Source organism: Danio rerio, chromosome 1 (genome assembly GCF_049306965.1).
Source record: "Danio rerio strain Tuebingen ecotype United States chromosome 1, GRCz12tu, whole genome shotgun sequence".
Lineage (NCBI taxonomy): Eukaryota > Metazoa > Chordata > Actinopteri > Cypriniformes > Danionidae > Danio > Danio rerio.
In genome coordinates, this window is record NC_133176.1 from 25,668,476 (window position 1) to 25,687,099 (window position 18,624).

An 18,624-nucleotide genomic window follows, 5' to 3' on the forward strand; every position below is an offset into this window, starting at 1 on the left:
AGTGTTAGGCTAGAAGCATGCTTTATGGGAATACGCAAGTGAATGCTTAGTGTTCGATCTGCAAGTGAAGGAATGAGCGATTATGAGTTCAAATCACAAACTTCCAGAGGGTCCTACACAAGTTGTGCAGGTGTTAAAGCTAAGAGTGGGAAAGGCAGCTGATGACTTTTTGCAGATTTTACAGACTTCAGAAAGTAGATGTTTACTAACGTGCATGACTGTTGGATGGTGGAGATGGAACAGAGACAATACCTGGTCTGAGGAAGGCCGACGTTGGTGCCGACTCCTACTCTGGGCAAACAGTGCACCACCTTTTTCACTGTGGCAGCATCTGGGAAGTTGAACATGACTGCCGCTGGAGGAAGGAAAGAACACACACTTGTGTAAATGTCAGTAAACAATTACAACTTTTTAATACTACTACTACTACTACTACTACTAATAATAATAATAATAATAATAATAATAATAATAACAATAATAATGATGATAATAATAATAATAATAGTAATAATAATAATAATAATAATAATAATAATTATTATAATAATTATAATAATTATAATAATAATAATAAAATGTATTTATAGTGCAAACTTTTCGGACCCAGAAAGCTACAAGGCATACAGTAAGAAAGCAAAACAATAAAAAAAAATGTAAAAACACCACAATAAGACAATAAAATATGAACAGTAAAATTGAATGATTAAATTGACAAAAATAATCCATCTAAGTTAAAAGCAACTGTAAAAAAGTGAGTCTTGAGAAGTTTCTTAAAACAGTCCACAGAAGCTGCATTCCTGATGCTGAGGGGTAGACATTCCATAGCTTAGGCGCACTGTACAAAAAAATAAAAAAGCTCTACAGCCCTTGGTCTTTAGTTTACAATGTGGCTGATACAGTGAAGTCCAGATGAAAACAAAGACTAGAAAACAAAAATTACAATTTAAATTGAATAAAAAAAATAAATAAAATAAAAAATTTATAAATAAAACATTTAAAATATAAATACAGTTGAAGTCAGAATTATTAGCCCCCCTATTTATTTTTTTCCCCAGTTTTTGTTTAACGAATACATTTTTTCAACAACTTTCTAAACATAATAGTTTTGATAACTCATTTTTATTAACTGATTTCTTTTATTTTTGCCATGATGACAGTAAATAATATTATTTTACTAGATATTTTTCAAGACGGTTCTATACAGCTTAAAGTGACATTTAAAGGCTTAAATAGGTTAATTAGGTTTAAATAAAAAAAAATTTAAAAGGGTGGGGGTAATAATTCTGACTGTATATAATTAATAACATAAAATGTTTACATTTATTTAATTATTTGTTTATTTACTCATTTATTTAGTAATTTATTCATTTTATATCTTCACATTCTCACATCTTTCCTTTTCTTCCTATTTTTCTAGAACATTTCTAAACTATTTCTTAAATGGCTTAATTTTTTGACATAATATTTTTTTATTTTAATTTTCAGTTTGTACACATTGAAATACAGTACAACACTTTATATACATTTTTAGAACAATAACATTTCTACATTTACAATTTATTATTAGAATTATTATTTTTAAACAACATTTTAAGAACACAATTATTAGCCCCTTTAAGGTATAAAGGTATAAGGTATACACATTTTTTGGCTTAAAGCAAGCTGAGGTCCATAAATACTTGTTCGCTTTTACTATAGTTTGAGTTCTCTGGGTATAAGCCCTGCAAAAAAAAAAAAAAAAAAAAAAAGCTTTGGGTCGAAGAGGATATGTTGCGAAATTATCTTTTTACTTGTGACTTTTATTTCCTCCCAAAATAATTTAATCTTTTTACACTGCCAAATGCAATGAAACAAGGTTCCACTAGCTTCCAAACATTGTATGCAAATATCTGGTATGTTTTTATTATATTCAAAAAGCTTAAATTTGACTCTTCATGACCCATTTAAGACTTTCCAGAATAGCAGCTGATCAGTGCTTACTCCTGTTGGCCATGAAGACCTCCAGCGCTGTGTTCTGTAGCAAATAGCGGCGTGAGAAAACTGCTCTGATCTCGGTGAACAGCCATTTTCCATGCAGACCCTCTGTGTAGGCCAATATCTGTAGAAGAGACGAACAAACATGATTGATCAGAGAAAGTGTAAAAAATAACGGAAATGCGAACAAGAAAGCAGCAGGGCAGAGGGAAGGTTTTAGTTCATTTATCACCCATAGCTCATGCCTTGGGTCGCAGAGCAGGATTAATGTGTATTATTGATCAGTCCTCATGAAAAAGAGATGCTTTAAGCGCTGAAATGAGCCCCATTCAGACACACAGAGAAGAGGACCAGGAAGGCCACAGTTCACTAAAAGGTAATCAGTACCTAGAGAACTGGAAATCTATCAATATTTGCCCTTCGAGTTGGTGAGATGTGGTTTTAAAATGTGATGCTGCTAAACAATCACGACAATTTTAAACATAGGAAATGCTAACAAAATCTGTTGTACAGAAAGAGCAACAAATGCTGAAAGAAATAATATTGTGAAAATAAATGTTATTCAGAATTTCTATATCTAAAGTGGTTTAGAAAATATGTCCTTCTACATTTTAATAACTGGTATAAAAAAACACATTTAAAACATAATATTTGGATAAAAGAATTGGCCATTTATGTAAGAAAAGAAAGAAATACAGTAAGTTCAGGCAGTAATGAGGTCAAATATACTGTAAAGTGCAAAAATAGTAATTTTTTTTATTGCAAAATATTTACTAACTACAGTAAATAGTATAGTTTTATATAAATGATTTATATAAAACAAGAAATAAATGCTACTAAACACATGATGACACAGTTAATTTTTTTTTCTAGAAAACTTGCACTTGAGATCTTTTTTGCTGCTGATGTCAAATTCTACAATTTTTTGTTGCAAATACGTCTCAGCAATCATCGCATTCCTGGAGAACTACAATCTTTTATAGACCGGGAAATACTACTTTTTCATGTACAGATGCTCAGCAGTCAAAAACCTGTTTTATCTTTGGAATTTAGTTATCGGTTTCATTTACTGTGTACTTTTTGTTTTCTCACATTTCCCAATTTGGCTGAATAACAGGATTAGTTATTAGGAGGGAAAGAGAGGGCCAAACCTGATCTAAGGCGCTCTGATTATTGGGGATAAACAGCTGATCTTCCCGTATTAAAGCTAATGCTTATACGCACTCATTAATGAACAGAGAGAAAGGGAAGAGGATAGCAGAAGAGAGAAAGAGAGGGCAGCAGCTGTGCTGTGTGCTGAGAGCAATGTCACTGCTCCTGTCTGCTCTGCAGACTCACTTCAAAGTCTCTAGAGTTCAATTAAATGTGGATTAAGGCCGTTCCACCGCCCTGGTATCGCGCTGGCGTTTGCCACTGCAAACTCCCTGACAAGCGGCATGTGAGACGGCCTCGCTCTCCTATTTATCTTCCTCATCTCCTCTCTGTCAGGCTGTTGGTATGGAAACCACAGCATTAATGCCAGATCTGATGCTCTACCTAACCAAGGTATCATGGACAACTTTGAGCGTGGAGTTTATTACAGCTCGGAGATCACGGACAAGCTTGTAAAGATGAAACCCTCTTCTTTCCCAAATGTAATAGAGGACGTTCATCTGAAGGATCTGTCTGTTTGTGTTGTGTATTAGCAGCTGCCGTTGCCTGGTAATCAAATTAACCCCATCTAAGCAGTGTTAATGCTGCGAGTCTCCCTACCACCCACACACTACATGACAATATAACACACGCTTCACTATCAGATCATTACCTGCCATTCTAAATTGAAGTAAAAAAAGTGGAAGACCTCAAGTAGGTCTCTCGTTGCTGTTATAACTGTCATATGATTCAAATATTATAAGTTTGTTCATTTTATACAATTTGTTACATTTTTTTAAAGCAAAACAAAGGCATATTAATTAAACAAAAGTGACAGTACAGACATTTAAAATGTTAAATAAATATTTCTACGTCAAATAAATTATCTAAATAATCATTTGAATATTTGATTTATCAAAGAATACTAAAACATTAAGAGCACAACACTGATAATAAAACAACTGTTCTTTAAAGTTTTGTAAGAATCAAACACATCAACAAAAAAAAAAGAAACTGGGTTGTACAAACAGGAAACTGTAAAAATGTAGCTTACTGCTTGCTTTTGCTTCAGGTTGACGATGACCTGAAAGGAGCATCTGGAGCTGAACATCAGACCATAAAATCTTGCTGACTAAAAAGACGACCTTTAACCTGTGGTTCATTCTATCTCTATAGCAGAACTACTTTGGTAGTTCACACTTTATCTTGCTCCTGTCTACTTCAAACCCTAAGGAATAAAGGAATGATGCAGTGCCTTGGCTTGACGTGCTATAGATGGATATGACAATCTGCTGTGTGTCTAATATCTTATTTGCCCCTCACATGCCTTGTGATGTGTATCTATAGCCTTTCTGGATGATTTCTGAAAATGCATTTCTTGGAAATAAAAATACACTCACCGACCAAGAAAAGTTGCACAATCAAATATACAGACTGGATTATGGTATGTATTTGCATTGTTTCAAAAGCAACAACATAACACATTCCCCACATTGTTTCCTAGATATTGAATTGACAAAGGGAGATCAAACTATTCTGTAAAGGTGACACTCAGAACATTTAAAAAACTCTTTATAGGGCAAAATACTGGAAACACTCTGGAGAGGTACTGTTTTTTTTTTGTGATTTTTTTATCAACTGCGTCATAACTGCGTACATAAAGTTCCAAATGCAGTTTTATTAAAGCAAAGGGATGGTCAGACATGCAAGGTCAACAGGAGCAAATGGTACAACATGGGTAATGCAACAGAGGAATCCAGAAAGACAGGCAATGGACAAGGCAGACAGATAATCCCAAAAACAGTTTAAAAATCAAAACACAGGTAAACACCAAAAACAGGAACCAGGAAAATGCTGAGTGATGCACACTGTGACAACAGTCACAGTGACACAACAGTGATACAAGACTGAGCAAAGATGTGTTGGAAAGTGAGATGTGTATAGTCCTGGTAATCAGTTCTCATGAGTTTCACCTGTTTGTTTGTAATCAGTGGTAATCTGGAACTGGTGTGGGTGAGGTGCATGATGGAATATGTAGCCCGGTTCAGTGGCAGATGTAATGTGCAGAGTGTCTGCTAGTGTGTTGTGGGCACTCAACTTGGTGACTGTGACAAATGGGATTTAAGTTACATACACTGCCGGTCAAAAGTTTGGGGTCAGTAGAAATTCTAAATGTTTTAAATAAGCTTCTCCTGCTCACCAAGGTTGCATTTATTTCATCAAAAATACAGTACAAATTGTAAAATTGCTAAATGTTTTTGCACTATAAAATACTGCTCAAAAAGAGTTTATCATTTAATGTAATCATTTATTACAGTAATTTTAAAGATAATAATAATAATAATAATAATAATAATAATTCATTTTATTTGTAAATGGCGCCTTTCTAGACACCCAAGGTCGCCTTATAATAAGCACCAACAGCCAAGCTAAAACAAATTAAACAAATAATAAAACATTAGTAAACAATAAAAGTTCCTTAAAATATTCTCCATGGGTAGCGGCAGCTAACTGCGCCAACGTGCACTCGAACCGAATTTTCAGCTACATTACTCCATTCTTCAGAGTCACATGACCCTTCAGAAATCACTCTAATATTAATAATAATATTATTATTATTAGTAGTAATAGTAATAAAAGCAGTAATGACTGGAGTAATCTTTTTTTTTAAATGACATACAATAAGAAAGCAGTTGTTAAAATAGGGTTCATGTCTTATTAATTACTTTTCCAAAACTTTAAGGTAAATATTCATGAACTTGTTTCGTGTTTCATGTAATGTCTAAATACATGTGGTTAATAAGAAAAAAAATGCATGTTCAAACTTATTACAACATATCAAAAAATATGTGATAATCCATGTAGTTTATTTTTTATATCTGTAAAATAGTTTTTAAAACGTATCTTGCTGTCTGCGCAAAAATGTTATCATTTAATTAAATAAACTTAAGATTAGTTCAAATTAACCTTTAGCACCCACAGTATCTTACCTCTGCAGTTAGATATTGTTTCTGGCCACAACACTCAATATGCATCTCAAATTACGGTGAAAGCGAGTGAAAGAGAGGCGAAGCTAAAATTGCTTTTGATTTTTGAAGTTATTGCTTTTCTTACCCACTTTATTTTTTTTTAAGTTTACCCATAAAATATACTGTCAAGTGTAAGTCAAGTTCATCTCAAATAATTTCAAGTACACAGATAATTATTAAACAAATTTGCATGACTTTTCCAAAACATTTTGGGTTTATTTGTTTTTCCAAAATTTGTCCAGGCCTGGAAAATTTCATGACTTATCCTTTTTTTCTTAAATTTAAAAAAAAAAAATTCTTAAAAAAAAAAAAAAACATAAAAAAACAGACCCCAAACTTTTGACCAATAGTGTACAGAGATCTTTGCCTGATACAACATTAAAACAATAACTGATCTAAATATGCCCGCATGACAAAATTTTGCTTTTAATATATTAACTATTACATTGAATGATATAATCATAGTTAATCATAGTATAAATGACAGTCATTATTTTTAATGGCATAATAAATAAATAAATAAATAAATACATTTAAACAGGACATTCTGATGTACAAAAAACATATTAAAACCAATAAAACACTTTTATTGTTATACATTTATTGTTTTGATGCTTTGACCCATGTCTAAATCATACTTATCAATACAATAATGATCCAAATTCCATAGTCTGAGAGAGTAAATTGGGAAAGACAGAATTTTTTTCAATTAGAAAGTGAATGTTAAAGCTGTAAAACTTCAATGTTAAATCTTTGTTCAAAGATGTTTTTAGTGCAGATGGTAATTCCATTTTGTCTGCATTTGTTCTAGATGAAATGTACATCCATTCATGCCAAAACACCTAAAAACAAAACAGAAGCTTCATTTCAAGGCCACATAACTGATGCCAAACTGACAACAAAAGGTTGAAGTTGGAATGGGAATGTGTGTGTGTGCATGTCATTTCAAACCGCTCAACCTGTTAGGATGGAGAGGCAGCAAGTCATTTCTGAGTGCTGTCATTTGTCTCTGTCAAGCGCTGAAACGAGTCTGAGATGAAGAGGGACACATCTCTCAAACACACGCTCTGTCCTCTGCCAAAGGACCCTGTGTGCGCAAACGACATCCTCCAAGCGACACACACACCAGGGACCGCCGCTTCAGAGCATGTGCTCCGTCTCTGACAGAATTGAATGAAATCTAATTGAAAATACCCCCCCACCCAAGCCAAAAAAGAAGGGAGGGGGTTCGTGGTAAAGAGAAAAAAAAGCAAGAGATAGCAAGTGTGAGACAGAGAGCGAGTGAACTATCCAGCGCTCTCTCAGAAAGATAAATGAGTCTCTGAATAGCAGTCTCTGTTGGGCAAAGTGTGCACTTGTGTTTGAGCGGTGATAAGAGCGTTCGCAGCCAGGAAAAGGAAACAGCTCTCCTGCCGCTGATAGAATCCCCATCCTCACTTATAAAATCTGTAATAAACGAGCATTATAACGCTCAATTTGAAGCTTGGCAAGCGATGGCATAAAAAGACACGGAAAGAAAAAGCGAGCCTGAACATGCTCCGAGATGTTGGGTTTTAATGTTCCTCTGCATCTGTGGAGCAAAATGAGGTGATTGAAGTTCAATTTGTATGCTGTTATTAAGTGTTTCCGCCTGGCTGAGTGTGTTAAAGATTGCGAATGGGACATTTATTATTACCTTTTGGTCAAATGAAGTGGCCTGGGCGATAAGGTGATGAAATTAATGAGGAGGAGGAAGTGGGTGATCCATCAACATCAGCATTCAGAGCCGAGCGCACTGGAGACGCAATATTGGAAAACTTGCTAGAATTCATGGGAATAAAAGGGAGGAGATATTGGAGAGGGACCGCTGTTTCTAAAGCATCTGGCAATGTAAATAACAATCTAGTATGTGGACACACACACACATACGGCATTAAGTTCACATTACTCATAAAACAATCATTCTGAATGAAATAGATAGACTCTCTAAAGGGATAGCTCAACTAAAATTTTTATTGTGTTTACATACGCTTAAGAAGATATTTTGAAAAATGTTAATAACTGGTTTCCATTAACTTTTTAGAAAAATGCAGGGTTCCACACAATTCATTTATGTTTTCTCAACACTAATAGATAAGGTTAACAAATTTAAGTGGATGGAGGACAAAAGTTGTTCCCCAAAAATCTCAAGAATTGTGTTGTTGTTTTTTGAGAGTAGGGGAAAAAAACTAAACAATGGTTGCAAGTTTCCAATAATCCTCAAAACATCTTCATTAATAATCAACAGAAGAATATATTCAAACAAGTAGAGGGTCAGTAAATTATGACAAAATGTTTATTTTGGGTAAACATTTAAGTCACTTCTATGAGAGACCTAGGACAACAACTCTATGATTAAATGTGATTGTTTTGCCTTTTTGTCTTATTTTATACATGTTATGGTGATAAAAGAGTCTGAATACAATCCAAGGCCTTAATATATAGTCAAAACAAAGGTATATTACATTCTTTCATTGGAAAGAAAAAGAAGTTGGAAGTTGGGTGGGAACATTGCCTAATGGTAAGAGAGTTGAATTTGAAATCTAAAGGTACCGGCAGGGATTTCTGTTGGGGGAGTGAATAACCAGCACCCTATTCCCCCCTCATTACCATGGATGAGGTGAGTCCCTTGAGCAGTCACCGAAACCCCAACTGCTCCGCTGGCACCCGACTGCTCTGGGTATGTGTACACGGGTGTGAGTCATTCTGAATAATATTGTCTGCAAAATCCTAATGATATAATTGTAAATAACCATGTTGCAATGTTAATGAACAACCGGAAAGAATGCTAGAACTTAGAAATCTTACATATAGTTTTTTTCTAATACTATTCAGGAAATTTACAAGTAAGTCACATGTCTAAATAAAAAGGAAACAACTTAAATTAATCAATCTACATTGTAAAAAACGGGTTAATTATTATTAGTATATTGTTTCCAGGCAGCACGGTGGCGCAGTGAGTAGAGCTCTTGCCTTACAGGAAGAAGGTCGCTGATTCGAGCCTCGGCTGGGTCAGTTGGCATTTCTGTGTGGAGTTTGCATGTTCTCCCTGTGTTCGCGTGGGGTTTCCTCCGGGTGCTCCGGTTTTCCCCACAAGTACAAAGACATGTGCTATAGGTGAATTGGGTAAGCTAAATTATTTCTTTACAGTTGTGAATTGCTTTACGGGATCTCGATCTCTGCTCTATTTACTTTTGATGTTGAAAATTTAACTCTACAGTTTAACATAGTGACTTTTATTAACATTTTAGTATTTTGAAACAATAAAATGTATAATAAATAGAGAAATAAGTCTTAAACTAACATAACATGCACTGGCAGTTTTTTTACAAGGTTTTGTACCTTCATATGCAACACCGACCCAGACAATACATCAATTTAAACTATTCAGAATATTTAAAAATTTTGCTTTTTCACACTTTTAAGGTTAAAAGTTGTTGGAAGAAAGCTCAAGGGGCCATAGTGCAATTCAAAAAGCTTAATTAATGCGAGAAAAGTCTCAAAATATGGAAAACTGCTAATTTATGGATTTTGTTTGCAGTGTATTTTGTAATTTGTCAATCATGTTGCCATAGTTTTTAATGTCTGATCTAAGGGATTTATCAGCTGTGCCCACTGGTCATTTCTTAAAAACTCTAATTAAGTCAATTGGTTCATTCAGATTATACTAACAGATTGTATATTTGCAGCCTTACTTATTCGGCACCTGAGACTACATCGAGCTTTAACAGTTAAAAGAAAAAGAAAAAACAAGACGTTAAGGTTAGTGCCACGTGATACAAGAATGTGGCCCAAGATGAAAGTTGAGAATCACTGAACTGTACAAGCACATGATCGTTCATTTAAAGCCTGAGATTAGTGAGACGCTGCTGCTTACAGTACATCCTGTTTTAACCATAAAAAATAAAATATCAGAAAAGAATGGCTGTTTTTATCTTGGAAGTGTTGTAAAATCAAAGAGCATTAACACATTTTCTACTGAGAGATTAAAAATTCCATGTCATCCTCTGTCATAAATCCTTAAGTCAGCTGCTAAAAAACAGAAAACTGACAATATTATCAGATTAAAATGTCCTTGACACGTAACAACAGTAAATTAGCTCAAAGGACAACAAAAACAAACAATAAACCAGTCAAGCAAACAGACTTACTAGCAGTCTGCCACTTAAGATTGAAAGGAAAAGCATTTAGCAAATACATAAACATGTTTTGAGTGTGTGATACTCAAAGTGTTCAGGCTTAACATAGTTCAGTGAGGATTAGAACTTGCTTTGTTCCTCTGCACTCTGTTTGCCAACAGGTTAGTCATTTAACTTGTTGAGAGAGAAAAAGAGAGAGTGAGAGAGGAAATCTTGCGTGGATTTAGAAAAAAAAAATGTCAAGAGCTATGGGGTTAATTGGAGGAGAAGTGAGTCCTTTAGAGCACTTACTCATTAAACATTTGGCCTTTATGTAGAAGCTTGTGGGGGGTGACGAGGAGGACACAAAACGCACCATAGGGACTCCACTAAGGTGAAAGTTAACACCCATTTAATAGTTTAAGAGGACAAATGAGGGTGTTTTTTTACATACAGTTTGGCTGATTCTGAGTATTAAAGCATAAATGCTAAATATGTTTAAATGACAAACAGATACATTGAGTTCAAATGAATAATTGCCCAAAAGGCTCAGAATGTCACCATTTTATATTAGCACTTTGTCTTCTTCAAGGAAAGAGAAGAATTTCCATAAAATAATGGAAGGTGGATATTTACAGTATACATTTTAAGGAAAGGATGAATACACAGAAGGACTGAAAACCTTGTTCCTCGCTGACTGAAATCAATTCAAAGGCTTTCTCCATACGAAGAGATTTTAAAGCTCTTTAACCCCAGGGCAAGGGAGGGCAGCCTGGCTCACCGAGGAGCTGGAAGGAAGAAAGACAGGATAAAGGTGACATAAGTGAGAAGAAGAGAAGCGTGAAATTTGGAGGACATTTGCTTACTGAATGTTGCCCAAGACTGAAGCAACAAGTGAAAAAAAAAACTGTTGTGTTGAAGAGATGTTGATGATGCACACTGCTTACAAACCCCAATTAGTCATGTTAGGGAACATATTTGTGAGAATCCATATGACTGAAGGGCTACTGCAAAAGATGTGTTTGTGAACAGCAAGTCTGAAAACTAACGTCTCAAAACCCTCGGAGAAGCATGGAGAAAATCATGTCGACAGCCTTCCCTGTGGTTCAGTCCTTCTCCAAAGTCCAAAGCATTCAACGGAGAAGAAACAGCCAGGCCAGGTTTAGATCCCGTCGCATCGCTCAGCACTTTCACTTTAGTCTGTTGTCACGCTGCTCCTCAATGTGTCTAAGGCAGGATGGCAGAGAAGTGAAGTCCCCCCTAATCCTTCTATTGTCCCAGGCCTAATTGGATTTGGAGAAGGAAGGTGGGGTAGAGGGTAAAATATGTGAACCCCCTTTAAGTTTGCCTAAAGGGGGACTTCAGTTTTTTCATGGCCTGAAAAGGAGGAATCCTCCAGGGATTTAAGGGATTGAAAGGTGACAGAAGCTGGATTATGTTTTTTTATGACTGTGTCTTTAAGCAGGTAAACAGGGAAGCCCATTACAGGGGAAAGCGCAGGCAGGGGTTAATGTTGGGATAGCCGATTCCTAAGTATCTGTAAATAAGTTGCTCATTTCCATGGGAGTGAATTGTTGCTGTAAGACCTTTCCATTGAAGACTTCAGATACCTCTAAAGAAGCATTTGCTGAACTTTTAAGTTTTAAACATGGACGCTAGACATCAGCAACACGGATTTGTTGCTGGTTCCATGGGTCACTGGCAAAAGTTGAGCTGTTCTGCACAGTTTAAATCCTGTTCAGCTACTGTGGTTTAACACCATATCACGTAAAGTTATTATATGTTGAGAGGTGGTGGTCTTAAGTACCTCTGGGAAGTGGTCGACAACAGACATTCTCAAATGTTTTATCCACCATTACTACCCAAATTAAGCGTTGTACGCTAGTGACTGGACTGGCAAAAATATATCTTAATACTAGGTTCAAACAGGGCCTAAGACACAAAACAACTTGCAAATAAATAAATAAATAAATAAACAAATCTGACAAAAAATAAATAAATCTGCTAAAACAAAGAAATCAGGAAAGTAATGGGATACCAACATTATGGCTTGCTGAAATTGCACAAAATCATGTTTCGTATCATTCGACATCAACAATTAATTAATATCTTTAACAATACATTTAGGAATATTACATTTTTTTTAACCACTTTATTTTAATGTACCAACATTAATTATTTCGGATGGGAAGATAGTGGCTGGGATGCACAAAAAAAGAAACCAAAAAGCCACTTTGGCGTCATCCTTGCATTCTTTTTTTATTTACAATCTCCTCACCGCTGCAAGCCACCATACTCGCTGACCTGAAGTGACGTATGCATGTATTCCTTGACCATTTACAATGGACTTGGCGTTCGCTCTCGTGCTCCCATGGCTTTCATAAAGCGTTTTCTCAGAGGATGATGAGTGAACAAACCATTGCCGATGCTCTGATGCAAGTTTATAAAGAAAAGTAAAAAGCTCTGCAGCTTTTTTGGGGGCACTTTGTTTGTCGTGTGTATGTCGCTCCCATATGTGCGTCGTAGCACGCCTTAATTGGAAATGACAAACTTACACCCTAAGCTTATTAGCATTGCATCAGCAGCCATATTTTAATTAAACTATAGCGCTTCATACTGAAACTACACACCAAATCTTTTTTTATTTATACTGACAATGGTGTTGGCTCAAATATCGATACTGATTTTATCACCCAGCCCTAACCAACATTTTGATCTGCCATATACGTATTCATTAAGAATCACTTCATAGTATGTTGTCATTTGCTTACAAATCAATGCAAATGGCACCAGCACCATTTTAATCAAAAAGTAGTATGTCAACACATCCATTTCTCTGTAAAATATAGAAAAGTACAATGAATTTCCTCATGACCCAGGGAAACGTATGTGGAAAAGCCAAACCAAGATGCCTGTGTTTATCGATGAAGTGTTAGCAGTGTGGAGCACAGTAATTCAGACTCATTTACACAGTGGGTAAAGTGGATTAGATGATGTTTGATCAATCTGTCAACTATAAGATTCTGTCATGGGCGACTGGCCTTATTGGGTCCCCATGGAGACGCCATTTCAACCAGACTGGATGCATCATTAAGCAAGGCTGAGGTGGAAGCAAGAGGGAAAGCTGAGAGTTGCGGATCTTCAAAACAGAAGGAAACAAGTAGGAAAAACAAACATATGGAACTCGAACCTGATTTATTATACACTTGAACAGTTTTCTATAGTGAAAGAAAATGCCACCAGAAATGACTGAAAAGCTGGATCATAATCTCAGTAGTATTTAGCAGTATAAGAGGACAAAGGTGTGCATCTAATCTCAGACAAACACGTTACTCTGGCATCCATAAAGAGTCTCATCCATCTGGCTAGCAGCATATGCCGTGACGTGTGTCAGTGACTGCTCTGCTGAGTAAATGATGGAGAGCAGATCAATCAGGGGACTGGGAGGCCCCGAACCTTCACCCTGTCGGCAGAGGAAGATGGAGCAGCTAGACTCAGGTGCTGGAAACCCACCTTCTGTCTGGCGAAAGGGGACCACTGGTAATGGCCTTTTTTTATATGATATACTCAGTCTGCTGGTACTTGTACTGTTTTTCTGCTGGTACTCTGTGCTCTTGGTTGGATCACGTTGTGGATTTAAAGTCTAATTTAACACCTGATTTCTATTCTATCAAGACAATTTCATGACGCCTGCATATCATGAATATCGAGTCTGTGTAGTACACAAGTGCAGAAGTCTGAAGTCAAGGTCAGAGAAAAAGTCAAGTTGTTACCCAGAAGTCCAAATCAGAGTTAAAATTCTTTTGTAAATAGCAGTCTTTATATGTTTGTTTTCCCATTTTTTTCTTTCTATCCTTTGTGGAATTCCATGTGTATACCCGAGATGGAAAAGCTGATTCATCAGCTTTCATCTGTGTCATAAGATACATACAAATTTTAGTATGCTGATTTGTTGTTTAAGGAGCATTTTTTATTATTATTATGAATGCTAAAAACTCTTCTGTTGTTTAATATTTCAATGATCAGTCATTTGAACATAATTTGTTTGAAATAGAAATTGTTTGTAACATTATATACTGTTTGTCCATGCCGAAAAGCAGAATTAGTAACTTCTTTAAACAATCACTCTTAACGCAAATGTTCAAATAGTATTATAAAAAGTCAAAAACAATTTGTCGATCAAAAAACATGAGCTCTCTAGACATACAGGGTCTTTGTTCATCGAAGTATAGCATAGTTTTCAGTTTCTTTAGAACTTAAGATTAGTTTAACATACATTTTTTTTGTTATTCAGTTCTATGATTCAATACTATGCAAAAAAAAAAATGTGCACTGAAAAAAAATAACCTGATAATTTTTTTGTAACAATTTGCATGACCAAAGTTCAAGTACAAGTTTTTTTTACATGTTATTGACAACTCCTAAAAAACTAAGTTAATTAATTATCTTTAGTCTATATGTATTTAAATTAATCAAGATTTTTTTTTTTTTATAGAAGGAACATAGCTCGTATCAAATTAAATAAATCTTCTTATTACAATTTACAACACTTGGTGTAACTGAAGTTAATTAAGACACATTTCCACTAACTTAAAATGGATTATTTCACTTTATTTTAAGCAAATTGAACCCTAAAGCAAATTTACTTGAAAGTGCTTTCTGATTTTAGAGCTACTTAACACAGTTATGGCTATCTGAATGAAGCATCAAATATGAATGCCGATTAAAAATGCCAAGACCCAAAGGATGAGTGCTACTCTTCTGCAAGGTGGTGGTAACCACACAACTGCTCTTAATCTTTAAACTATGTTGATTAAACTCTAACAAGTTTTTATCTCAAATTTAAACACCTTAGACTGCTCTTAATTCAATCCCATGCACACCATGCTGGAAACTGCATGCATTACTGCATATCCATTATGGAATTTTACTTAATATTACAAGGTTTGCAATGATTAGAAAATATTAAAATATTACAAGTAAATTAATATCAATATTTAACTATTTCCAAGAATCAAGTAAATTTGTAAATTTTAAATATTTTACTTAGGAAATTCCAGTTATTCCTGATATTAATTTCACATTTTAAAAATTATGACAGTAAATTTGTTAGATAATTTTATTTTGTGTTTAGACAATATTCTTTTTGCATTTTTTACAAACTGAAGAATAAACAGTAAACTGTTTTTCTGATAATCAACAGTCTATTACAGATGTTATCAATCCTAATTTAGAATATCCGTCAACTAAACTGGTCAATACCAAATCACAGACCAAAGCATCATCTGCAGGACACAGTCATTACAGTATAAAACTGACGATGACCTTCACCAGTAGCTCTAGAGTAGCACAATGCATCTCTCTGAAACATCTCTTTAGAATGATGTCCGTCCCAGACCATAAAAGTGCCACAGGGGAAAGAAGGCTACAATAGAAACAGACTATAAATTCAATGAAGGATGCAAGTTGGAAGAATGAGGGCAGCTCTCCTTGACTTTGAGATGTTTCTGTCACAAATCTGTTTCTTGCTCGCTCTCAGCATTCCATTATCATTGCTGTATCAGTGGACAGGATCAGTGACCTGCTTCATATTGGATGACTTCATTGGAGAAATAACCTAAGCTAGAGGTGGACAGTATACATTGAGTGGGGCAGAAAAGAATGCAGTGTCCATTTAGCTCATTCTCATGAAACAGCAATACTGTCCACAAGTGTTTAGTCTTGCGTTTATAAATGCTTTTACAATCTTATTATTCAGTCCAAAATGATTTTTGCTGCTTGTTCAAACAGCTTATTTAAAATTATATAAAACATCACTTTATTTTATTTATTAATTTTTTTTTTGGGGGGGGGGGGGTTGATACTTAACTGCTTTGTGTTCAATCCTAAAATTGTAAATTGTATTGGGCTCTATTTTAAAAATCTAATTGCAAAGTCTAAAACGCATAGTGCAAAAGCATTAAGGGCGAATTCACATTTGCTATTTTAAAGATGGAAAAATATGTACTGCACCCTGGCACATTAACAGGGTTGTGCTTATTCTCTTAATGAGCTATGGGTGATGGATGTCTTCAGTGGATTCCGTACAACACCGGTTCCTTATTTATGAAAGTAAGGGAGTAAGGTAACGGTAAAAGTAAAGAAAAAGTAAAGAGGACGAATAGAGGAGGCTTGATCTTTATCCTCGTGCTGCAGATAGTCTGTTTAACTGTTTTCTAGCTAGTAAATCATTCAGTTTTTTCTACTTACAAAGCCTGTCATGTAAACAGCAAACGTGCCATGACGTGACACAACTGACTCCTAAAGGGAATGGGAGATGAGACTCTGATTGGGATAATGCACATTATGCTCAAAACACACCCATAACTCATTAAGAGAATAAGCACAAGCCTGTTAAACCATGGGTCATGGTGCAAATCGTATTTTTCCGTCCTTAAAATAGCAAAAGTGGATTTGGACATGCCCTTAATGCTTTTGCGCCATGCGCTTTAGATTAGATTAGACTCAACTTTATTGTCATTACACATGCACAAGTACAATGCATTGAAATGCAAGACTAGATCGTTAAAATAAAGCCCTGAATATCAGTTTTTCAAAACTATAACAGACTTTTTTAGAGAATAATATATGAGAGGGGGGTTATTTTGATGTTTTCAATGTTATTATATTTCTCCACATATCTTCACATAATATTGTACGTTTACAGTCATGCCAATATAGTAATTATGAATTGAACATAGCGAAAGAGATCGATCCTCATATTAGTAATTTTGTTTCTTTTTTGTGTGTAAATGTTTTATATAATCACTTTATTATATTATATTATAATCACGTTACTTTAAGTGATTATAATTAATTATATAATTATACTTTATAATCAAAAATTTAGTCAATGTTTGCAATGTGCAATGCTTTGGCAATACTTGACACATCATGCCAACAAAAAAAAAGGTATTTTGAATAGAGAGAAAGAGAGAGAGAGAGAGAGAGAGAGAGAGAGAGAGAGAGAGAGAGAGAGAGAGAGAGAGAGAGAGAGAGAGAGAGAGAGAGAGAGAGAGAGAGAGAGAGAGAGAGAGAGAGAGAGAGAGAGAGAGAGAGAGAGAGAGAGAGAGAGAGAGAGAGAGAGAGAGAGAGAGATCCCCATCCTCGTCATTCAACTCACTGTATGCCTCATCAGTTTATGGACTCGTGCAGGACAGCGTATAAAAGCTGATATGAGCAACAGTCACGGCTGCTCTCCTCCAGCTCATTGATAGTGACAGAGCTGCTATGGTTGGCCATTTGCCTCTGCACAAACTACTTTCAGCTAACTGAAAAATCAATAAGATCTTCAGACAACCTGACACTGATCAGCAGCAGTCGAAGGTCATTCATGGCAAGAAATAAGGTGGGTTTGAGATTGCATGTGCTTGGAGCAACGAGCCACTCCAGGATGTTTGTAGGACAAGCGTAACAATACTTTCCCTGCGTAACATCCCTCCCACCTTCCCTCTTCTCCTCCTACTCAATTAGGTGTGAACTAGCTGGTCACAACATGCTCTACTGCAGTGGTCGACGCTAGGAGGATATACTTTATACAATAACAAAAAAAAAAGTTTTTATGAAGTTAAAATAAATGATGAAATTTTCTAGCCGACCAAATAAAGTCAAACAGGAGGCATTTCACTGAGAAATTGGCCCAAGGAAAGATTTGGATCTTCTAAATGTATGTACACTACTGGTTAAAAGTTTGAGGTCAGTAGGATTTTTAAATGTTTTAAAATAAGCCTATTCTGCTCACCAAGGCTGCATTTATTTTATCAAAACTACAGTACAAACTATTTTTGCACTATAAAATAACTCAAAAGTAGATTATAATTTAATCATTTATTCGAGTGATTTTAAAGATGAATTTTCAGCTTCATTACTCCAATCTTCAGAGTCGCATGATCTTTCAGAAATCTCTCTAATATTATTATTTATTATTATTAATATTATTATTATTATTAATGGTAATAGTAATAAAAGCAATAATGATTGGAGGAATAATTTTGTTTGAACCTACATACAATTAGAAAGCTGATATTTAAAATTTTAAAAAATATTTAACAATTTGACTTTTTTTAAATAAAGGCTGTCTTGATTAACAATCATTTTCTTAAAAAAAAAAAAAAAAAAAAAAAACAACTGACCCTTAACTTTTGACTGGTAGTGTACAATGTACTTTTAAAGTATGACATTAGTTTTCCTATAGTTCACAGAGATGTTATATTTATAAAATCAAATCTAATATAGTAGTGCTGAATTAAATATAATGATTTTCAACAGTTTCATAATGTAAAATACTTTACTTACAAATCATGCTTGTGCTA

General features: G+C 34.9%; 1 protein-coding gene across 7 annotated transcripts in view; it reads right to left on the reverse strand.

The window, feature by feature from the left end:
* lrba (LPS-responsive vesicle trafficking, beach and anchor containing) overlaps positions 1–18,624 on the reverse strand; it is a 431,164-nt gene that overhangs the window by 130,784 nt on the left and 281,756 nt on the right. For all 7 annotated transcript variants that reach the window (XM_073951393.1, XM_073951386.1, XM_068221229.2 and 4 more), the window contains exons 40-41: positions 1,984–2,101; positions 253–355 (exon numbers count right to left, since the gene is read on the reverse strand). In XM_073951393.1, coding sequence (XP_073807494.1) covers positions 253–355; positions 1,984–2,101 — 221 coding nt within the window. The remainder of the gene's footprint in view (positions 1–252; positions 356–1,983; positions 2,102–18,624) is intronic.